The sequence below is a fragment of the Solanum verrucosum genome, unplaced genomic scaffold (genome assembly GCF_900185275.1).
Source record: "Solanum verrucosum unplaced genomic scaffold, falcon-dt-bn FXZP01000038.1, whole genome shotgun sequence".
In the NCBI taxonomy this organism is placed as follows: Eukaryota; Viridiplantae; Streptophyta; class Magnoliopsida; order Solanales; family Solanaceae; genus Solanum; species Solanum verrucosum.
In genome coordinates, this window is record NW_026020564.1 from 4465867 (window position 1) to 4490559 (window position 24693).

General features: G+C 33.2%; 3 protein-coding genes and 1 non-coding gene across 4 annotated transcripts; 2 read left to right on the forward strand and 2 right to left on the reverse strand.

Moving 5' to 3' along the window:
- Nucleotides 1-8731: 8731 nt before the first annotated feature.
- Nucleotides 8732-9311, reverse strand: LOC125810403 (protein BRICK 1). Its single transcript, XM_049489900.1, has 2 exons — nucleotides 9089-9311; nucleotides 8732-8985 (listed from the first exon to the last, which is right to left on the reverse strand). The coding sequence occupies exons 1-2, from the start codon at nucleotides 9219-9221 to the stop codon at nucleotides 8861-8863; spliced, it is 258 nt and encodes an 85-aa protein (XP_049345857.1). The 5' UTR covers nucleotides 9222-9311; the 3' UTR covers nucleotides 8732-8860.
- A 3227-nt stretch (nucleotides 9312-12538) lies between these two features.
- LOC125810372 (L-type lectin-domain containing receptor kinase IX.1-like) lies at nucleotides 12539-14491 on the forward strand. The gene has a single exon (XM_049489871.1). It carries the CDS (start codon nucleotides 12539-12541, stop codon nucleotides 14489-14491), a length of 1953 nt encoding a protein of 650 aa, XP_049345828.1.
- A 1486-nt stretch (nucleotides 14492-15977) lies between these two features.
- Nucleotides 15978-16051, reverse strand: TRNAN-GUU (transfer RNA asparagine (anticodon GUU)). The gene has a single exon. It is a non-coding gene; the product is annotated as a tRNA-Asn (tRNA).
- A 3974-nt stretch (nucleotides 16052-20025) lies between these two features.
- On the forward strand, nucleotides 20026-23879 carry LOC125810384 (U-box domain-containing protein 4-like). Its single transcript, XM_049489885.1, has 2 exons — nucleotides 20026-20259; nucleotides 22581-23879. Exons 1-2 carry the CDS (start codon nucleotides 20027-20029, stop codon nucleotides 23431-23433), a joined length of 1086 nt encoding a protein of 361 aa, XP_049345842.1. The 5' UTR covers nucleotide 20026; the 3' UTR covers nucleotides 23434-23879.
- The last annotated feature ends 814 nt before the right edge of the window (nucleotides 23880-24693 follow it).

A 24693-nucleotide genomic window follows, 5' to 3' on the forward strand; every position in this document is an offset into this window, starting at 1 on the left:
TCTCTCCCAAAGAGCATAAGAAGGTCTCTATATTTTTGTTTCTATGATTTTTCGAACCTATTGCTCCTACACTATAGTAACAAGTGCAAAAATAATTGACTTGCCATATTATCTTGTGTGGATGTGAAGTGGTCTTCAGCAAATGGGCTGGTCCATGGATTTAGACATTACAAAGAGGCCTTGAGATGTTGCAGCCCACATAAAGTACATAAAGGACACAGTGCATTTAAAGGATGTCACACTACTATTGGGTCGACAAAAATATTATTATACGTGTAGCTTTATTGGCAAGAGACAACCTTCACTTGATGATGATAAAGAGTACGGGTGGAGCTAAAGTATTGGTTATGAATTCGATCGAATCAAGTAATTTTAGTTCAAATTTTATAGTCTTAAAATTCACTAAATATGTGTTAGATTATTTAGTACCCAAAGCCCCCAAAAGCTTCAAATCATCAAATATTCAAATATGATTTCATAAGATCTAATTTTGTTAAAGTAACAGATTCTAACCAACTGCCAAGAATTCTGGTGGCATTTAGAGACTTATTTCATGTAGAATTTTACCTGTTATTGGACAAGAGGGAGGAACACTTGAGCTAACCAGGAAACTTGAAGTTTTGAGTTTTGTTGGTCATCAATAAGAGAGAATTACTGGAATGTAGCAGGTTTAGATAATTGCATTTCCCCAGATGAATTGAACAGAAAACAATGATAAGTTGAGAACCATTAGCTATTAAGAATATTCAGTTGGCTAATCATGAACATTGCCATGGTATATAATGCCATAGATCTTGAAAATATTAAAATTGCCTAATAAGTTGAAAGATGACCAAGGAGGAAAAGAGACTGGATAGTGCCAAATTGACAGTGTTGCACTTGTGTTTGGAACTGGAGAGCAATTGCACTCTTCTCACTATTTCAGTATAGAGAGCAACCATGGAGAGTAATTCAATCTTTATGTTGATGGGTGATAGGACATGATTTGTTTGATTATGGTGGTGGTTGGTCTAGCTTGCATGCACCTACACTATTCCACCAAAACGGTAGGGCCTAGACTAGTGGTCAAGAAGTTGACAACCATGAGGTCTCGCGTAAAAGAAGAATACTAGTAGGTGATAGGGGTACCTGTGCTGGTGGGAGGTAAAAGACACAAATAACTGCTTTTCAGCCTATTCGCGATACCCCCCACAGCCACCACCACAAACAATACTTATCAACTAACTTCCACGACATCCCCCATAGCCCCCACCACAGCTGCCACAACTACTGTTTTTTAACCTTCTTTCTAAACTCTTCCATAGCCAATACTGCCAAAGCCCAATATACCTGCTCTCTATTCTGTCCCCACAGTCAACACCAAACTGCCACAAGACCCCTCACTACATTACCATAACCACTACCACTACCTATTGTGTCCACTGTCGCCTCCTTTAGCGACATTCCTTTAACAGCAGCACATTCACTGCAATGCTAGTTTCTTAGAGTTGTAAAATTCTTCTCTTTCTAGCAGGCTACTGCACTCATCCTTTCTCAAAGTATCAAAAGTGTAAAGGTGGTATGTTACCAGGAGAAAGCAATCACCCCTCTTCACCAGCTGATCTTCAAAGAAGATAAATGCAACTCTTGGAATAAGAAAAAATATATAGAGTTGCAAACCAACATAGTGCTGTTCATTCATAAATAAAACTTATGCCGACTGCTTATCTATTTCAAATTTGCATAACTTATCCACATAATAACATGCAAATGTCCTCTTTGATGTTCAGGTTAAAACTTCATAGTAGGAACACAAGAGTTGAACAAATTATGTATCCAGGTATTAAGGGAGGTACTAGGCTGAGGATATGTGGAAGGTGGTGCTTACCAACCATGCATGGCCAACATTGTAAGAGAGCTTGAAGATGCCATGATCATAGAAAACAATGCATCAGAATATATGAACTTCGCAGTCCATTGAAAGCTTTAGAGGATCTAATCATTTCTCTATAGAAAGATCCATTAACCTTCCACCCACTAAATTTGAAATAGATTCATTCGTCACCTCCTTTCAAAACCAGCTCCTCCACTGCCGAGATAATTGTTCAGCAGAGGATTACGGCTGTTGCAAATATATAACAGATTCAGGTGGGAAGTTTTTCAAACAAATAATTACTCCTTCAAATTCCTTTAACTTAAACTGTCCCTTATTTATTCATTGAAGAAGTTTCTAAAATGTAAGAGAGCTGCCGAATAAATGCCCTCTACTAATAAAATTCAAGCATTGGTTCTTTTCTAAGCATGGCACAAGAACACATGCAGCTTGCTGTAGGTCACTGCTCTGGGTCATTCAATTACTGAAGCATTAATCTATCAAAGAATAAGATTCAATCCATGTAATGACCCTAAAGGTCATTTTTGGAAATTTTCATAAAATGACCGTTTTACCCCTCCCGATAGTTGCCCCGAGTCCTAATTGTTGTATTTTCGAAGTTGGTTTGAAGGAAAATTGATGAAAAGTTGAGTTTTTGGAAAGTTGAGTTTTTAAGAGTTAAAGTTTGGTTAAAAGTGTTATTTCGAGTCATTTGGAGTTTCGAGACTCGAATCGGATTTCCGTCGATTCCATCAGTTTTAGAATGTCGAAACGGGTCTATGAGAATTTACGGAGTCGAATTTGGAGTTAAAACGAAGATTTGAGGTCCTAAGTTGCAAAAATTGTGAAATTTTGATCTAGAGTTGACTTTGGTCAACAAACGAGGTTCCGGTGCTCGAAATGGAATTCCGAGGGCACCGTTGGATTCAGGGGGTGATTCTAAGTCTAGAATGAGTCTTGATTGAATTTTTAGAGACCCCGAGTGCGTTTCGAGTTTTTGAGCCTAAAGTTAGTTTCTTGACGCCTTATCGGATACCGGGTCAAGGAGACCTCGAATTCAAATTCCGACGATTTCATTGAGTCCGAAATGTCATTTTCAAGCTAGTAGCATATTTGGCTTGTGTTCGGGAAGTGCCAAATGAGCTTTGGGTGAGCTTTTAAGCTTCTTGGATGCTTTGACACTATTTCAGCAAATTGTGACAACTAAAGGGTTCATTATTAGTTTTAAAGGTCGAAAAATTATTCCGAAGGTTCTGAAATTTTCAGCATGAATTATAAGACTTAACTGCAAATTTTGGTGCATTTTCGCTAACCCGAGATTGGACTTTTATCGCAAATAAGAAATAATTGTTTATCGAGTAGAAATGATATTTGACTGGGCAAACGAGCATGAAATTGAGCTCCGATTGAACGAGCAGGTCCGTATCATTATTTAAGACATTTACAAAAAAGAATCAGGTCATTTCACTATCGTATGAGGAAATTACGGCCTTTTTAGTGAAAGATTAACTGCTGTTTTTCTGGTGCATAACAGCCATGTACTGTTATAAAAATCTCACACTGTGTTCATTTGGTATTTTGAGCATATCGGGAGTTCTAGAGATCGGAATGGAGTGATTCTTACGGGTTCTTCTTGAATTAATATGAGGGTTAGTATTCAATCTTCAATTCGTCATTTTCTCATAATTTCTTTATCTGTTTTTTTTTCCCTATCCGTAAACCTCTTGGGAAAAAATTGGGGTTTTATCGATTTGGACTCCCTTTTTGATGAAAAAGGTATAGTTACGATCCTTATGTTATGGGTAAACTGATTTTAACATAAAATTATTGATTCATCGATTATTTTCATCATCTTAATCGCGTACAATTTGGACTTTCCAGGTAAAGTTAAAGTTCGATAAATTGAGAATTTCAAGGTCGATCTTAACTCCGTTTTTGATGAAATTTCATATTTGAACTTATCCAAGTATGGGTAAGATGTTTTTCAAGAAATATTTCATTTTCGAGTCGGGGTTTCGGATCCGAATATTTTGGGCTTCTTCAAGAACATGGATTTTCCTTCAAATTGAGTTTGTGAATTGATTTCAACTCCGTTTTCAAATTGGTTTTCACCATTAGCTTCCAAATACTTAAAGGATCATTTTACATAAAAAATTTCCAGATTTGGGTATCGTTTTCCGGTATGAGACTTTTGGACCGTTTTGCCCTTTTTCCCTAAATTTCTTGATTTTGGTATCATTGGACTCGAATTGTGATTGTGAATAATTGTTTGAATAGATTATCGTGATCCGGATTATACTCGGAAAGGAAAGGCTCAAGTCAAGTAACTTTTGGAGTTCGTTTTAAGGCAAGTGGCTTCCAAACTTTGTAAAGCTCTTAGACTACGCATGACTACTTTCCTAATTGTGTTGGGGAGTAATGGGGATTGAGGATGAGTTTTATTTGTTGATTGTAATTGTTGTAAATGAAAGATGGGGAATAAAACGAGCTAAATGTGTTATATGTGACTTGAATTTGTTGAATAAGTCATGTGATAACTGATATTGAGGGGATAGAAGAGCATGAGTAGGCTATGATTGATACAGACATTGATGTTGAGACAGATGATGTGTAATACTATGATGTGGTCGTGATATGGTTGTGATTGAGACAGATGATGTGTAATACTATGATGTGGTCGTGATATGGTTGTGATTGAGACAGGTGATGCGTAATACTATGATGTGGCCGTGATATGGTTGTGATTGAGACAGGTGATGTGTACTACTATGATGTGGTCGTGATATGGTTGTGATTGAGACAGGTGATGTGTAATACTATGATGTGGTCGTGATATGGTTGTGATTGAGACAGGTGATGTGTAATACTATGATGTGGTCGTGATATGGTTGTGATTGAGACAGATGATGTGTAATACTATGATATGATCGTGATATGATTGTGATTGATGACATGTGCATCTTCATTATTCATCCCATGTGTGAACTATCTGTTGCATGAGTTCTGAGACACTGATATGAGGATGGATGGATATGAGACACAGTTGAGACTAGCTCCGGCTAGAGATATATGAGATGGACTAGCTCCGGCTAGCGATTTGGATGCCGATGGGATCTGGTTCCGGCGGTGATACATGGTTCATGTGTGGCCCCCATGGGTTCTGATTTGAGTATTCAGCGCGGACTGATTACGTCAACAGATGTGTATCGTAGGACAGACATGCATCACGACTACATGACATCATTATTGCATTTTGCATCGCATTTGGCTTATCTTTGTCTGTGATGTGTGGATTGTATCGATTTACCCTTCTTATGTGGAATTTGATCTACTTGCTCTTATTTGTTGATCTGAGGTTGATGAGGATATACTGTTGGTTCTGGCTGTTGAATATGATATGTTTAATATAGGTTGGTTGGTTTGCTGTTAGATTGAACTTTCGGTGGTTCGATTGGGATTGAAAGGAGTTGTTTGTAGCTGCTAGTTTTGCTTAGTTTAGAGTTACTTGCGAGTACCTGTGGTTTTCGGTACTCACCCTTGCTTCTACACAATTGTGTAGGTTGACAGCTCTCTCTCAGATTCGACTTAGTAGTTTCTTTAGCAGATTGAGCTTCGGGACATACTCGAGAGGTAGCGGTTCATTCCAGACGTGCCCTTGAGTTATCTTTACTTTCAATTTTGTTCTATTCGAGAACTATACTCTGAGACTTGTATATTTTTATTTGAATTCTGTATTTAGAGGTTTGTACATGTGACAACCAAATTTTGGGTAGTGTTGAGTCTTAATTAAAGTCTTCCGCTTATTTATTATCTTTTATTCTCGTATTTCTACTTCTCTATCGTTGTGGTTGGGTTAGGCTGACGTGTCCGGTGGGAAATGGACACGTGCCATCACATTCGGATTTGGGGTGTGACAATCCACAACAAATCTGAAACTTCACGTCTCACATCAATGAAAAGCCGCACAATCCAAACTTAGGGTTCAGTCGACATCAAACAACAGGAGATTTTATCTATCTAACCCCTGATAAGTAGCATCACTTCTTTTTTAAAAGTAAAAAAGAAATAAGAGAGAATTACCCTAATCACCCTCAAATGTAACCGTGTATGTTAAAAGATTGTGCAGCGGTTCACAGCTGATTAAGGGCTTATCTTTCCATGATAACAATGGCATGCGTACATTGAAGATTATATGAAATGAGTTGAGATCAGATAGCCGAAATCCTTGGGTCAAAAGATAGGATAGAGTTCTTGATTAGTCACTGCACACATGTTGTACTGAGTCCAAGAAATCCCTCTCTCAACCCCACTTTGGCGCAATATTCAAACAGCATCTCGTGAAAACATAGATCATTCATAATTGCTAGAGGGAAATAAAATTTCACTAGTAGGAGATGGCGAGATGCCTAAACTGTAAACAAGAATTGCAACAATAGCTAGTTTGAATTAGGACACTGAACTTAATGAACCATCAAAAGGAAAGTTGAAATTCTAAATAAACTCAGCAGCTTTTTTATGCAGTATATAAATAACCCAGCCTGTGAGAATTTGTCCTGTTGCAAGTCGAAAACTCGGATAAAGGAAGAGAGTTACGGTAGGTTGACGGCCAGCAAGAAACTAGTCATTATATGATGAATCCTCAGAAGCTATTAAGGATTAATATAACCAACTTCAACTAGTTTGGAATTGACGCGTAGTTAACATAAAGAAGAAGGATGGACAGAGTAAGTTATGTCAAAGTTTCCAGGCACCATACATCTATGTAGGGTGTTAAACTTTTAGCTTCTTTATTCAGCAAGTAGGGTGTTAAATTCCATAGGATCAAAATAAAGAAAATAGAAGAATTAACCTAAATAACTGTCCACCCAACTGCTTAGACTAAAAATAGCCGGCAGATGTATAATATATGATTAATTCATGTATAACCGTGGATAATATATGTGTAGCGCTTAGGAAAAGTAAACTGGCTATTTGTGTAAAGATCCCAAAATCAAATATGGAGGGAACAAATAAAGTTGGAAGGAATGAGAATACTCATTGCCCTGGAAACCCTTTCATTTCAGGAATACACGAGCTTTCAGCACTCAAAGTAACAGTGATACAACAGGTCAATGAGGTCTGAAAACACAAGTTTCATGTCTTCGTAAAAATGAGATATGTCTGATAGACAAGAAAGCAATTCGATCAAGTTGAAGAGATGATTAGAAAGTAACTTGATTCAAGGTGTCTTTGGATTGAGAGATCTGAGATTTATGTTGCGAATGAATTATCTCAGATAAAAGAAACTAGAACTCAAGGCTGCTAAGCCACTGAGAGGGAGCTGATACAATCTAAAGGGGAATGATACCATTTACAGGGGATAGGTTGCTCTTACTAAAAAGATTTATCAAACACTTGGACTTAAGAGACCAGTTAGGAGTTGAAGTCCCATCAAAACATCTTTTGTTCCTTTCTGCGCATAGACACCAAAGATTACGAGCTGAGTCATCTGCCAGATCTTCTTAATGGACTTGTTCACTTTCCACATACTCCAACTTCCAACTAGAAATAAAACTTATTACTATACTCCTATAAGTCCATTACAAATTAAACATTTAACATAATCTTATAATTTTGTAAATAAACAGTGCTCAATCTAAGCTACGAGCCTGGTGGCTAGTATGAAGAAGGCAAGGGAAAAACATGTAAGCTCTAGCAGTCAATACCTAGTAACCCTTCATAGATAAATCAACCATGTTAACAATAACCAGTCTGGAATATAGCTGCATGGTATATGGCCAGCAAGCTATTTCTTTCTCGTGTCCAACCTTTCATTATGTTAAACTCTGTGTTGGAAATGATTATTCCCTTTGTCCCAATTTATGTGTCTACTTTCACCTTTAGTCTGTCCTAGACAGAATGTCATACTTCCTTATTTAGAAACTATTTAACGTTAAACTTTCGATTTTACCCATTATGAGGATTTAAAGCTAGACACATCTCTGACTTGTTTTAGACTACAACTTCAAAGAGTCTTTTTAATTACTTAATCTCTGTGTCCAGTCAAACAATGCCACATAAATTGGAACGAAGGACGTATTAAAAACTGCTACAAGTGATGAAGTCCTAGTTAAAGCTTCTATGTCCAAGTATGATCTGGAAACCTCTTAATTTAGTTCAAAAGATAATTCTTTTAGTATTACAAAGAAGCAGGATGGATAAGAGGATTCACATAGATGGCACAACTAGTTTTAGTTTAAGCATCGTTGATTGGTTACCGACTACAAGAATGACATTTCACATGATTGTATTACATAACAAGTGAGTAGAAAAAAATGAGAAGGTAAAACGATCATTTTTTTTCTAGAGAAGGTAAAGTAACTTTTATAAATGAACAAGCACAAAGTTCCTATTTCCACATATACAATCTCATCACACATAAGCAAAGAACCAACTCAAAGAGAAAAATAAGAGACTGAGATCCAGCAGATTAAAGTTCCAAGAAGCCATATGAAGAAAACAGGCAAGAATATTGAAACGGCATTACAGAAGGTATAAAGAACATTTGCTTCATATTAACTAGTTCAAAAGACTAAGATGGTCTTGAAGAATTTATAGTAATGCTTTGACCCCTCAAATCAACTTATCATTCCAATTTCCACATATACAATCTCCATCGTGCATTGGCAATGAACCAACTCAAGAGCATAGTAGTTTTAGCGAACTGAAAAATTAGACGAAAGAAACTGTAGATCCAATAGGTATGCATACATTCAGCTACTAAATTCCATGAATCATTTCCACAAAAACTGCGATAGATTATTAACTATCCGAACATAATGTACTTGAATAGAGCCGAATTTCACACAAATTCATATAGCTAACCTAACTAATTAGGGAACATTTGATTGAGATTTTCATAAAACAAGGACTTTTCACAGATATGATCTCCAAAACAAAGCAATCTATTTATAATACAGAATTAAAGTAGCTTACAGCTAGAGAATATTAGTACAATGCTGCATCATTTCAAACATTAAACAGAGCTGGATTAGCAGTTGCTGTACTGACTTGGACTTCAAGTAGTTCCAAACGACGTTCCAGTGTATCAAGCTTCTCATTCAGTGTCGCCAATTTACTCTTCGTCGTCGCCTCTGAAAATACAACAAAATTAACCCCGAAATCGCTTTAAAAACAGGAATTTAACAAAAACGAAAAATTTTCCCTAAGGAGATTGAATGAGTCAGAGAAATTTACCGAATTGGACGAGGAAATCGAAGAGTTTACGGACGTTGAGGGAGATGTGAGATATGAATTCACGATTCTCCCAATCTGCTTGTACTGCTATGCCTACATTCACCGCATTTGTTATTCCTCCGGCTCGTGCCATTTCTGGTAATTGCTTTCCGATCAACGGAGAAGAAAGAGAGAGAGAGATGCCGAAGGAGAACAAACAATTCTGCAAAGTTTACTTTTTTCCCCCTTTGTTTTGGCTACTACTCACTCACGTTGTAGGTTAAGAAAAAAATGGAGGAGATAGTGATTACCTTATTTTTTTTTTTCTTCAAAGGCAAGCATCTCTAATTGCAAGTTATTGTAAAAAATTAATGATTTTGTCTTTTTAAAAATTAATGATTTTTGTATGTGTCAAAATGCGGGTTTGATATTTGGATGTATTAGAAGGTGACGTATGATAGTTAAAGTCTAATCAGGTTCAACTGAGCAAAAATAGGATCGAGCACAACCACGAGTTATACTCGCAAGATTATCCTGGTTCATTGAAGATTCAATACAACGATGCAAGCCCATCTAGCCCTTGAGAAGATGACAAGGAAGACTAGTGAATCATGTAACGGGATTCACACTTTCTATTTTTTATTTCTTTTTTTCTTCTATTTTTATAGTTGAATAATGTTAGCTATGACTTGTGTTTTTGTCACAAGCATGATTGACAGGGGCGGATCTACAGTGGGTCAAGTGACTTTATATGAACCCACTTCATTGAAAATAACACCATGTATATATATATATATATATATATAAAATTAGTTTTTTGAAATTTTATAGGTGTATATTGAATTTTGACTCCATTTAGCACAAGTGTGATGCTTAGCCTAGCAGTGAAGAGGGTTCATTCGGTCCAGCCAACCCAAGTTTGATTCTAGCTTCCAACATTGTCTATTTTATTTTATATCTCGAACCCGCTTCGTGACAATTTTAGGTCCGCCATTGATGATTTATTAGATTTTTTTTAATTCACTGCTGATTGACTAGGTTTTTTTTTTAATTCTAGGGTTGCAGGATGATTATATATGAACATTATAGCTTGAAGCTTTATGTTATCGTTTTGATTATCAACATTGGTTTAGTTATTTTATCATGCACTTTATTATGTGATTGCTTGATCAATAATTGAATACCATCTACAAATGAACTCGAGAGTTACTGCAAAAAAATTTATGTCGGTGAATATACTATAAATTATGATAAATTAGTAGTAGTTAAAAAAATATTTGAACAAAATTGAATGAATAAGTATTTAGAATGAGGTGTTGATATCTCATTCTTTTTAAGGAGATTCAAGGTCACTATGATATAATCTACACTGATCTAATAATATATTTCTTGACTTACCTTCTACAAGATACAACAACTCAACAATGTCGTATAACTCAAACAACTCCGGATTTGTTAAAGAGTCCAAAACTCCATCATAAGAATGCATTTCTTCAGCACAAAATTACTCACTTTTTTTTTATAGTGAATAAGTTGAAGTCCTGAAATATTTTTCCTTGTCTCAACCATCGCTCTTTCACTACACAAAACTCAAAATATAAACACAATATAATATTTCTCATCAACTTCTCATCCTTTTCATCTAATACAACACAACGAAGAAAACATCATTTATATAACTAGGATTTCTTCCACAAATAAATGACAAAAATGTGGATAGTTATTTGAGGAATAGTGGAAAAATTAGTAGGAGATAATAAGGAGAATGTGTCATTATGGTTACATGAGTTACAAAGAATTATGGCACTACTTTCTCCACTCTATACGATAATTAATTAATTCTAAAAGTTAATCGAGAAAGTCTGCATAGCAATGAGTAGGGGACCTTGTTATGACGCTAGTAGGACTAGAACATACAACCTCAAAGAATTTTCACAAGACCTTAATCACTAGACTAAACCATTAACTATCCAACTCTTAAACAAAAAAAACTCGAATGTTGCATCCAAAACAACGTGATATGCAAACGCTCTAACGTGGATTAGTGAGCCACTCAATGACTGCCAACTAATTAAAAAATTTACACGTAGATTTTAGAATATATTTTTTTTAAAACCTAAGTTAATATGCCACTAATATACTGGGGTTAGGGTGAAAGACTCCCCAATTTCACCCAGTTCTCTCTCAAAATCGCAAAACCCTAGCAAGATTTCTTTGTGAATCAAAGGAAAAGTGTTGAAAGCTCATATACTTGGATGTTTATCTGTTCATCTTCCTCAATTTAGTCCAGATATAGCTAATCTTGCTATTTTGAAAGTTTATTTTTGATAGAATGTAGAATCTTTTGTTCACCATGACTGTAAATTCGTTCCTTTTACAGCTTTAATCATATGGATTATTTGCAGAGCAAGAAATCTTTATTAGAGCTCTTTTTTCCATGATGACAAAAAAATAAGGAGTCATTTGCATTAAAAACAAGCAACAATCGTGCTAAAGAGAGAAAAAAAGCTTCAGTACTAGAATTAGAAAGAAGTGAACAAAAATGAGATTTTGATTTGAAAATATAAAGGTATATATAAAAGGTATTCATTTAGGGTATAATTGTCATTTCAACATATTTTTTACCGTTGTGGACCTCGAAATTTACTTCTGACGCGTGCGGATTGAGTGCATATCATGCATTTTGCCAGGTAGAATTCGAGTGTTTTATTGTTTAGGAATTGAATAGTTAACGTGCCTCTTTGTGCACTGTCAAAGTTATAATTTGAAGCCAAGTTAAGAATTCTGTTTATGTATTATGCCTATATTTATTTAAATCAAAATTTGACATTCATATACAATGTAATTTTCAGAGAAGGGTGTCAAGAGTAAGGGTGGGTATGTCCCTGGACTAGTAACAATATTTTTTTTATTATTATATTATTTGTTGATCACGTACACTTGCGTGAGCAATGAACTCGACCACCCCACTAAGAAAATACAGGCAACACACGATCGCTTCAAGTCAACACCAGATAACAAATTCTATTGATTGCTTTCTCTATAATCTTGTCAAGTCACATAAAAAAATGAGAGTTGACTTTCAATACACAATTAAGGCTACCTTAGTAAATATGTTCATGTTTGTGGGGACACGATTTGAAATTCAGGTAGTTTTTCAAGCTTAAAAATATTTTAGGTCACAATCTAACTTTAACTTATTATAGTTGGTTAGTTGGAGCTTCCATTGTTTAAGGTAGAAGATTGCCGGCTTAGTCCTTATTATAAAGTTTCTTATAATTATAAAATTAAGTTGGTAGCTAAACCTTATCATCAAGAAGAAGACTATTAACATTGTTTATGCATAACCTCAAGTAAAAACTATAGTTATCCACTAAAATTCAAGCCCTTTCTCAGTTCGATTCGTTATACTCTTGTAACTTATTCAATACAAACATTTATGTTCAAGCATTTTTCCCATTCAATTTACCAATGATAATTATGCCTTCCAATGTATGTTGCATAGCTCTCTTCATTGCCTTCTTTCTGATTCCATTTGTGAATTCAGTGTCCTTTCAAATATCTCGATTTGGACCAGACGTGACTGACATACTCTACGAAGGAGATGCAGTCGCGTCTGTAGGAGAGATCGAGTTTAACAAAGCGAACTATCTATGTCGCGTTGCTCATGCCATCTATAGAGAGAAGGTTCCACTTTGGGATCCTGATCATGACTCCACAAAGCTAGCTGATTTCTCCACACGTTTTTCGTTCACTATAGATACTCAAAATTGTTCTTTATATGGTCATGGTATCGCGTTTTTCCTAGCTCCAGTTGGTTTTCGAATTCCACCTAACTCAGATGGTGGTTTTCTTGGACTGTTCAATACAACCACTAGTGATTCAGCTCAAAGCCAAATTGTTTCTGTTGAGTTTGACTCATTTTCCAACGACGAATGGGATCCTCCATTCGAGCACGTTGGTATCAATAACAATTCAATTGCTTCATCTGTGACAACTCCTTGGAATGTTAGTTTACATAGTGGTGATCCTATTGAGACATGGATTACTTACAATGCTACAACAAATAATCTTAGTGTCATTTGGAACTATGGGACAGGCCCGAATTCGAGCATGTTTTACATAATAAACCTCAGAGATGTTCTGCCTCCATGGGTCACAATTGGATTCTCTGCTGCAACAGGACAAAATGTCGAGAGACATACACTTGAATCGTGGGAATTCAGCTCGAGTCTTGATATAACAGAGTTAGGTGGAAATGATCGCGAAAAGATTGGACTGATTGCAGGGCTAATAACATTAGGTGGGATTTTGTTTGTGAGCGCGATTTTGGCTTTGGTAGTTTTGAGAAAATGTAGACGAAAGGTGAAGGGAAATCCAGAGACAATAAGCTTAACATCATTCAATGATGATCTTGAAAAGGGGGCAGGGCCAAGAAAGTTTTCGTACAAAGAGTTAGATACTTCAACTAATCATTATTCAGAGGAACGAAAATTAGGCGAAGGAGGATTTGGAGAAGTTTACAAAGGGTACCTCATCGATCTTGACATAGCGGTTGCTGTAAAGAAGATCTCGAGAGGATCTAAGCAGGGGAAAAAGGAATACATAACCGAGGTGAAGGTTATTAGTCGATTAAGGCATAGAAATCTTGTGCAACTAATCGGTTGGTGTCATGATCAAGGTGAGTTCTTACTTGTTTACGAATTCATGCCAAATGGTAGCTTAGAATTTCATTTGTTCGGTAAAAAGAATCCTCTTAGTTGGACTATGAGGTACAAGATTTCACTTGGTTTAGCATCCGCGTTGCTCTATCTACACGAAGAATGGGAACAATGTGTGATCCACAGAGACATAAAATCAAGCAACATAATGCTAGATTCAAGTTTTAATGTCAAGCTTGGTGATTTTGGCCTAGCTAGACTAATGGACCATGAATTAGGTCCTCAGACTACAGGACTAGCTGGAACTTTAGGTTATTTGGCTCCGGAATACATAAAAACAGGACGAGCAAGCAAAGAGTCGGATGTATACAGCTTCGGAATAGTTGCATTAGAAATTGCAACAGGAAGAAAATCAGTTGATCCAGGGACAGGGAAATGTGATGCAGGATTAGTAGAGTATGTTTGGGATTTTTATGAAAAAGGAAAACTTCTTTCTGTTGTTGATGAGAAATTAAACATGGATTTCGAACAAGAACAAGTAGAACGATTGATGATTATCGCGTTGTGGTGTGCTCATCCTGAGAGCAATCTAAGGCCATCGATAAAACAAGCAATTCATGTTCTGAATTTCGAGGCATCGTTGCCTAATCTTCCAATAAAGATGCCTGTTCCTGTGTACTATTCACCTAGGCCATGTGGTGAACCAACAGTTAGCTCTGGGGAGCCTACGATGACTTACACAAGCATCGATGTGGGTCGATAACTATTTAATTACTTGAAATTAAATGAGCTTAAATGGAGCGATATGGTTAATAATGACTTCAATTTGCTTGAGATTGTGGTGTAGTAATAGTTATTGTTGTTGTAGTAGTATTTGTACAATACAATGGCTTGTAAATCTTGTGGATCTTATATATGTGAAATAAACAAGTACATGTAGAGTTAAAAGATACGTTCGACAAGCAACTATTTTAGCGCGGAATTCATAAAATTGAAATTCCCAATTCGTCACTATAAATCATATAAAGATTGGAGTAGTTTCAAATGTTTACAATAAAGTAATTACTTTACAATAAATAGAGTCATGTTTTATTTACATAAAAAGTAGTCAAAAAACGTAGGAAGTATACACTAATTGTACAATATAACTTGTCAAATGTCATAGAAAGTATACACTGACTATACAATATGACTTATTTATACATGAGCTAATAAGCTATATATTATGATACACTCAAAAAGATGAATATAGTTAATTATACATGAAATATACACCGAGTGTACATGAGGTATACACTGATTATTCAATCTTGATTAACTTAAAATCACCTCTAAATAGTCCAAATTTTAGATATGAAATCATCTCAATGTTTCGAATCTTTTGATATATATTTCGCTCAAAATGATTTACATTTGCGGTACGTCGAATTTTATTTATTTTTATTTTTCTAAAGAAGAAGAAGCAACCGTGGTTATAAAAAAATATATACTTAATGATTAAGATCTGAGTTGATTAAGATTCATTACTTAATAAATAAATAAAGTCAATCTAAATATTTAAGATTAAGACCTTTATTAAGTGCAAACACATGAGAGCCTTGTTGTGCTTGGTTCAAAATTTTCTTTGACATATATGTTATTCGGGTTGACATAAGAAAAAATAATACTCAATTTAAGGTGATCCTTTACAAGACAATCCCATTTCATGTTCTTTAAACCTTAGGTCCGTTAGAAATTCTTCGAGACTGCTCTATCCTAAATTCTAACTCACATCTTTAAAAGATGTACATATTCTATTGAGGATATATCTTGAATATCATATAATCTCTTAAGTATTCGTAAAAAGATCAACATAACATATACAATGTTGCTTTTAAAAAATCAAAGCAATCAAAATGCAATCTTCCTCAAGATCAACTTGAAATAGCGAGGTGTTGTCCGATGTTCGTGGCTATCAAATATAGCATAAAGAGGTCAAAATCATCCTACATTTGAGTAAATATGCTACTAACGACTCACAAAGAAAAATATAAGAGATACACATAAAATTTTGTGTTTTCTCAAAGCCGAAGCGATCTTACTCAAGATCAACTTGTAATAGTGAAGTATTGTCTGTGAAAATCAAATACATCTTTAAGAGGTCAAAATCATCTTATATAAAAAAAAAATGCTACTAACAACTCTTGAATCACGAAGAAAATTTAAAAAGAAAGAATAAAAAAAATACACAAAATTGCAAAATCACTAAACGCTAGAAGGAGGGCTTGAACCTCCGACCTTGTGGTTAACAGCCACACGCTCTAACAAACTGAGCTATCCCAGCTTGATGATAACTTTTGTACGTTATAATTTATATTATAATGGTAAGTTCAATTATATAAATCTTTTTCTATAAATCAATAAATAAATATATGCATAGTAAATTCTAAGTATCAATTGTCTTTGCCTTTTTAATATTTTTAAATTTACTTAATGTAAAAAACCTATAAAATATGTTTTCTTCATCTATTTTAGTTTGAAAATGTTTAACTTCGCTTTATAACTATCTTTCATATAATTATATTTGAGTGATTTATTAACGTAGTTGAATGAAAGCAATAAATGGACGAATCAGTGACTCGCTCAAACTTAAATGGATCGAACAGATTTAATTTTATCATTTTTAATCATATTTTTTTACGAATAAGATCTTCAAATATTACAAGCTAACTCAACAACTAATATATTTTTATATTTTCTACGAACATGAAATTTCTTAAAGACTAAAAATACTTTAAGCAAATATCTACGTACTCTATAATCCAAGCATACTAACATGATTTATAACCATAACACGAATGGTTTATATATTAATTTCAATATAAGATATATGTACCTACCTATTCAATTTTATACAATTGAAATATAATATTAATTAAGGTTTAATTAAATAATATATTTATATATTGTGTCGTAAATACTATTTATTTTGTTCCAGTTTATATGATTTTTTTTCCAGTCAATCTAAAAAAGAATGACATATTTTTATATTACAGATTAACTATAAAGTTCTCATTTTACCCTTTAATGTAATGATTTATAGTCACACAAATATCTATTACTAATTTCATACCACAAATTTTAAAAGTTTTCCTTTTTTTTAAGAAAAAACTTTATGGTGAGTTAAACTAACTTATATAAAATAAGATGAGAGACTCAGAGACAGAGCTAGATGGGATTCGTGGGTTCGGACGAACCCACTAGCTTTTTGTAGGCCACGTATTTGTATTAGAAATTAAATAAATATATATGTATATTTACATGTGAACTTCTAACAAAATTGAATAACAGCTTGGTGGTAAGAAAAGGACGGTGGAAATGTCGTTCAAACTTCACCATCAACAAAAAATTTTCTTTTTTTTAACAGAAATATGTTTTGCAATATTTTTCTATTCTATCCTAAAATTTAGAACCCTCAAACTCCTAATTTTGACTCCCGCACCAGATTATTACTCGACGTAAATCTTACTTTGACAAAGTTAAAGTAGGGTCTAATCCAGTCAAATGGCTGCCGGAAACGCGGCTAATGTTTGTTTGTTTTTTTTTTTTTTTTTTTTTTATGTGTGTGAATAATGTTTTTTCTTATATTAAAAAAAAAAAAGTAATGTTCTGAGTAAGTCTTTTTTTTTTTTTAAATTTTCAATGTGTGTGACTAATTGTATGAATGAAAATTGGAAACCAACACCAAAAAATTAAAGTTTAAAGTAGTTTGACCATTTCCCACGGTTTTAATATCACTCCCCCCACATTATCGGTTTGTTTTGTTCAAATAAATTATAATGTACTGTATTTTTGTAGTAGTAAATTATTTTATTCATTTTTTTTTTTACAAATTTAATGTGAAGAATTTCATTGTGATGTTCATAATTAAAGTATTTTTATTCATTAATCATTAACTTTTTACTTAAAGTAATTATAAAGTTTATATAAATATATTACTGATATTCAAATTAATAAAACTATAACTTTTTATTGGTTTCCCACCTGGTGGTCGATACCTACATTGGAGCTCGACTAAATTCGGATTCGCGTCGAAAAGTCGCACATTGAAAGGTAAAGCGCTCCCTAACAAAAGTGACCGTACCCAAGGGGGCTTGAATCTGAGACTTCTTGATTAAGGATAAAAAACCACTCTACCAACCCTTGTTTGGTAATAAATAAAAGGGAAAAGACATAAAATCCCTCCTGAACTTGGCACGAAAACTTACTTTAGTACTTAAACTACATGGGTGTTTATATACCCCTTAACATCTTTTAAATGATTAAAACACTCCCTAAGGGATGATGTGGCAGAGAGAGTGAGTGCACTCTCCTGAAAGTGCGTGAAAAAAGAGAAAAAATAAGGTGAATTTTTAAAGCTCTACACATGACCTTTTTTTATTGGCCAATATATAACAAATTATTTAAATAGTTTTTTTTATATATATTAAATCTTTAAAATATGTAAATTTTCTTATTAAGAGGTAAATGAAATTAGTGGGTCCCCTTTTTCTTTTCTTTAATTTTTTTAATTTTTATTTTGTTGTCTTCTTCAATACACATTTTTCTCCGTTGAAACATCTCTTCCTCCATCTTCTTCCCCACCTCTATCCACTATTTTCATTCACTAATCTTTTATTAATCCGTAGAATTCAATAGCAATGTCATTTTATTGACGTCGATTTCACTCTATTATTTGTATCGATTTGACAAATGTAAAATTTCTTAAATTTTGAGCGACCCATTTTGATTGCTAGATAATTCAAACATTTCTCATAAAATTTATATTTTTTTGGATCAATTTTCTTATGCAATCTTCATTTCTTATTTGAGTTGTCAAGAAAAAATTAGCTTTGAAAAAAATTCATTCTTCAAGAGGGTAATCGTTGGGAGGGTTCGAAGAAGATAATATGAATTTCTTCTTTAAAGTGACTTAAAAGATTGTTGAATAGGTGAAGAAGAAGAAAAGAAAGTATTAAAGGTTGGAATAATGGTGAACAACAAGGAAGAAGAAAGAGAGGGGGTGGGGGTGGGGGTGGCGGTATGCATTTATAAATTAATCAATTGATATACTTAATTTTAAAAAGTATTTAAGAAAAAATAGTGAATAAGTAAAAAAGAAATAAAGATTAATGACATGGTGCCTACATGGTTATGATGTGACGCTTATGTGGCTATGATGTGGTGGGTGAGAGTGGTGTTATAGCCTCAGGGTGGAAAAAAAATTACTTCAAAGATCTTAAGAGAGTATTTAAACGTCCGTGTAATTTAAGTACTAAAATAAGTTACCCGACCAAGTTCAGGATTTTTTTTTATGTATTTTCTCTAAATAAAACTATCACTAAAGGATATGTGGTAAATACCATTCTAAAGCAAATGACATAGCAAAAGTGGGTCCCATAATTTTTAAAAATTATATAATAATTAAATTAATGTAAAACGAAAAGATTTTTTCTTTTATTTTATTTTTCAAAAATACTCTTACGGAAGCAGGCGTGTCAAAGGAGAGACGCTTGCTTCAGCCTCGAACTCTCTTATTATATAAGAGAAAAGAGAAAGTTGAAAACACGTTTGATCAATTATTTCAAAAATTATTCTTTTCATCCTCAAAGATGTGTCATTTTTTATTCTCAAAATTTACATGATATGAATTTTAGTAATATTTAAAATATATTTTTTTATATTATAAATTTGAAAAAATTACTATAATTTTTATATATCTAAATTTTAATTCAAAATGTTAACTTAATTTTAAATTTAATTTAGACTAAAAGATTAAAAAAAAGTGAAACATATTTTGGAACTGAACTTTGAGAAGTACACCCATTTAAAGCCCAATTACTTACTTTCTCGGTCCCTAATTACTTATTCATTTTTAAATTAACACACAAAAATAATGATTAATACTGTAAATTTATCATTTTATTCGTATTAATTATTAAGTAGATGAATTAAAAATTTAAGATTTTCAAAAAGCTAAATCTTTTTCAAAATTATTATTATTAATTGAGTACCAATTTTTTTTTTTTGAAACGTTCAACCTTTTCCAAAGGAAAATGAACGGAAATAGCCTCCAGGAGTGTACAGAAACAGCAACTTCCAAAAGTCGTCAATGGAAGTCAATCGCATTCGGATAACGACCCGTAATTTTCCGAACCTTTTACAGTCAAAATTGAAGTTTTTATCACGAAAATTCTCCATTAATTTTTTTTTATATACAAGTACAAAGCCCTATTTCTTTCTTAGTAATAATTTACTCTTTTTGGGGCAGACAAGAATAATGTCTTGCGCCATTGTTGAAAAAACCCTTTATCTCATTCTATCAGATGACCCAAATTTGAAATTGCAGGGTGCTAAGGATATTCGCCGGCTAACTAAAAGTTCTTTGCGTTACCGGCGTCATTTTTCCGACGCTGTTAAACCCCTTGTTGATATGCTTCGTAATTCGCCGTCAGTTGAATATAATGAAGCTGCTCTTCTTGCGTTACTCAATCTCTCCGTTAAAGATGAAGGGTACGTATTCACAAATTATAATTAACTATCATGAATTTGGATGTTAATTGTGGTACTACTAGAGTTCATTGAAATTGCTAGTCTAATTAAAAAAAAATTAACTGGTATTGTTAATTGGTCTGAAACCATCTCCAATTCAACACCAAATTAAATTTGGTGTTTTGAAACTCTAACCCAACACCAAATTTTACACCATTTTAATATGTGAACAGTGTAACACTATTCATCACACCAATTCACTTTATTGAATATTTTAATATTATTTCATTATACAAAACTTTTAATTAAACATTATATAAATTGTATATTTTAATTAAATCTCTTGTATATTTAATTATTTTTTATGCAATATTTTTATAATATTAGTTTTAGATATAAAAGTTAGTTCTTTTTATAAATTATTTTTTCTATATATGACTTTTTTTTAAAATTAAATTTATGTTAATTCTACTATAAATTATTATTGGAAATAACTACAATTAACCTTCACAAAAATTAAAAATGCGAACATATAAATTATTAAACAAATAATACAATGTACTTAAAAATAACCAAAAATAATAAACATTCAACAAAGTAGTAATTGACATACATCAAAATTGAAATATAAAATACATAGTAATTTTAAAAAGTACAACAAAACATAATAATTTTAAAAAATAATAATCTGGCAGATTCTTTCAATTATGTAATGTTTATTTAATTGTATTTCATTAATGATTTCACTTTTATTTGTATTATCCATTATTATGTATAATGTATAATATTTGCTAGCAATTTATATTATTTAAAAATTATGGTATAAAATAATTTTATATTAAACGACTATAAAAGAAAATAATATGACTTATATATGGTGAATGTTTTAGAAAAAAATTGTTTTATGAAATAAGAAAATATAAATGAAATAAGAAATAATAATATAATAATGAAGAGAGAGAAAAATATTCCTTTTTGGTGTAAAATTTGGTGCAGTGGGTTGAAGTTGATTTATTCTAAAATAGTGCTAACACCAAATTTGGTGTAAAATTTGGTGTTTGGGTTGGAGATGCCCTGACAAAATATAATTAACTACTACTCCCTCCACCCCAATTTATATGAGTTAATTTGACTTGACACGGAGTTTAAGAAAGAACGAAAAACTTTTAAAACTTGTGGTTTATAATAAGTTATAGATATTTGTGTGACTAGAAATCGGAGGATAAAATGAGCATTTTCAAGTTAAATTGTTAGTAAATGCAGAAATGTATCATTCCTTTAGAGATCGACTAAAATAAAAAGCACATCATATAAAGTGGGATAGAGGAATTATATATAATTCCTAAAGGTTTAGTAGGTAGTTGTGTGTTGTCTTGTTTCACTGCATGGTAGGCTTGGTGCTTTGAACATGTTTCTCTTTGTATACCAATAGCCTTAGTACTAGCATCATAGTTTCTTATCCTTCGAAGTTTGTTACTGTCTATTTTTTTTTGGTTATCTCATGTTGTTGCTATCCTTTTTCTATATGCTATGTCTTCATGTTTGTAGTTTTTAAATTGCATTGATATGTGTTACTCAATTCGAGAGTCTTTTAGAGACAACCTCTCTACCTTTCATGAGGTACAGGATAAGGTCTTGTCTGCGTATACTATACTCTCTTCAAATCTCACATATGGAATTACACCGGGTATGGGGTATGTTGTTGTTGTAGTCCATGTGAGGCAAATTTAGAATTTACACTTTATGCGTTAGAATTTAAGCTTTGTGGTTTCCTGAAATTTCTGATGCTAATTTTTTTTTGGGTGCTATTGTTACCTTCTATTCAAGTTGTTTTCCTTTACATATATATTGGATCTAATTAAGTTGTATGTCAGGTAAGATATGCGTGTCTACTTGTTCAACTTTATACAAATTTAAGTGTCTATTTATGCACCATCAAAGTTGGAGGGCATAGATGACATCTAAAGCCATGTTAAATAACATGTTTATGGATTATGTCTATAACAAATAATATTGCTATTTCCTCCATATCAAACATTATTCTAATGTGAAACTGTAAATACTCTTGAAACTTTGATATTTGACTCTATTCCCAGTCTTCCTAGAAACTGTTGAATTGTATGGCCATTTAATCCAAAAGATTAAGCTATTAGAAATGACACACTTTTCTTTTAATGTCTTCAATTCGCCCTTTTTGTGCGAGTTTACTTCCTTTTTGTTCTTAAGTTCTTGAACCCGAGATCTTTGTCTGCTCTGATATCATATTGAATTGTGTGACCAACTCATTTTAGTTTGCTATTAAAAAGTGCACGTTCTTACGTTTTTATTCATGTCTTCTACAGAAACAAGAAAAGTATCATAGATGCTGGTGCCTTAGAACCCATCATTGGCTTTCTTCAATCAGAGAATGCAAATTTACAAGAGCATGCAACTGCTTCATTACTCACATTATCAGCATCTTCTGTCACAAAACCGATCCTTAGTTCTTTTGGTGTCATCCCTCTACTCGTGGATATTCTAAGACGCGGTAGTCCACAAGCCAAGGTTGATTCTATAATCACTTTATACAATCTTTCAACTTCTCAAGGCAATCTAACATTGATCCTTCAAACAGAACCAATTCCTTCTATAGTTACTCTACTTAAATCCTGTAAAAAGTCCTCAAAAACCACTGAAAAATGTACTGCTCTCCTAGAATCTTTAATGTCTTATGACGAGTGTAGGAAAGCGTTGACATCTGAAGAAGGGGGGATACTTGCAATAGTGGAAGTCCTTGAAATCGGATCTTTACAAAGCCGAGAACATGCTTTAGGAGCTCTGTTGACAATGTGTCAAAGTGATAGATGTAAATACCGGGAACTAATTCTCAGAGAAGGTGTAGTTCCTGGACTTCTTGAGCTGACTGTTAAAGGGACAACTAAGTCTAAAGAGAAATCACAAACACTTCTAAGGTTGCTGAGAGATACTCCTTACGAAAGGTCTCAGCTTCAACCCGACACATTGGAGAACATTGTTTCTAATCTTATATCTCAGATAGATGGCAAGGAGCAAACTGGAAAAGCGCGGGGATTGCTTGCTGAAGTGATACAAGTTAGTATGAATCAAAGTTTGAGACGTTTACACCAAAGGGCAACGGTATGTACTCCAGTTGATTTGTCTATAGCCGGTGGTGCCTCTACGATCTCTTCAACATGATACAGTTTGGTCTTTAAGAATGATTCCTTTGTTTCTCTTCTCTGATATCCTTTAATCTTTCTTCCTGCAACCGTGTTCCCGTGTTGAGATCAATCTTTTGTGCTCGGAAAATTAGATATACTGAGATGAGTGACACGACTAGTAAAGATTCATATAGCCCAACTCTAACCTGTTTGGGATTGAGGCGTTGTAAATTTTTTGGAGAGTTCTTAGAATTTTTGTTTTTAGAGTTGGTTTTTGTATGTTAGCATCGGGAGTCCACGAGATACAATTGGAACGAGTTGAGATGTCTAAATGTGCATTTTCAAAATTGGAGTGTTTAATTATCAGGAATATATCTTTGAAGGGAATAGCTATAGAGCATCACATTAGAGCTCTGATTTCATAGTTATATCACTTTGTAATGGGTTTTTTTTTGGATATATATATTTGATGTTATTACTCTATGTTCAAAATATTAGATTAGAAATGTAGAATATGTTGAATGTTATTCCGAGCTCACAAGTTGCTTGTGTGTCGTTAAGGAATTATAACCCTCTTATTGTTGTCAAGATTTTGGGTTACTTCCTCTCAAAATAAGACGGAAAAACGTTTTTGTAATAGAAACAATGTAAATTACAAAACTCCAACGAATTCAACAAACAAAGCAACACACGACGCTTAGATATTATTTGAAAATGATGCATCAAGAAGAAAATAAGATTTTCATTTTTTTAGTATATTCAATTTATAATATCTGAGGCAAGACCTCTGAATTTATAAACGATGAAAATATGAGATGAAGAGGTGCCATTCAAAAGGTGCCTTTTTGGTTCAATCCAAAAGGTGTCTTTTTTAATTTTCCATTTACACCTCAAATCCTCAAACTTTGAGGTTTTAAAACTTTTAACCGTTAAGCTCGATTAGTGAAGACTATAATATGATATAGACTTTCTTATAGTTACAAGGTGAAAGGGGAAGACAAAAGATTCAACTAGATATAAAGTTCAACCTTTTTTTATAATATATGACATAAATTCAATATACTTGTTGTTCTTTCTTCTTCTCTAACTTATAAAGATGTACATTAGCTAGTAAACATGGGATACATTTAAATATTGATCCCAATATGATAAAAATTTAATTTAGATACCTAAACGGAAGAAATCTCATTAGAGTAAAATGTATATTCTCACTTAATAAAAAATAGTAAGAAAGGCTACAAGTAATTCTTCTTCTTCTTGAATATTTTTCTTTAAAAGAATACAAAATCTTTTTATT

What these genes read in the sequence shown, in the direction of transcription:
- LOC125810403 (XM_049489900.1), bottom strand. Translation starts at nt 9,221, where the DNA reads ATGGCACGAGCCGGAGGAATAACAAATGCGGTGAATGTAGGCATAGCA. An exon ending in CGATTTCCTCGTCCAATTCG is followed by an intron (nt 8,986 to 9,088) that starts GTAAATTTCTCT and finishes TTGTATTTTCAG; the next exon opens with AGGCGACGACGAAGAGTAAA.
- LOC125810372 (XM_049489871.1), top strand. Translation starts at nt 12,539, where the DNA reads ATGATAATTATGCCTTCCAATGTATGTTGCATAGCTCTCTTCATTGCC.
- LOC125810384 (XM_049489885.1), top strand. Translation starts at nt 20,027, where the DNA reads ATGTCTTGCGCCATTGTTGAAAAAACCCTTTATCTCATTCTATCAGAT. An exon ending in CTCTCCGTTAAAGATGAAGG is followed by an intron (nt 20,260 to 22,580) that starts GTACGTATTCAC and finishes TGTCTTCTACAG; the next exon opens with AAACAAGAAAAGTATCATAG.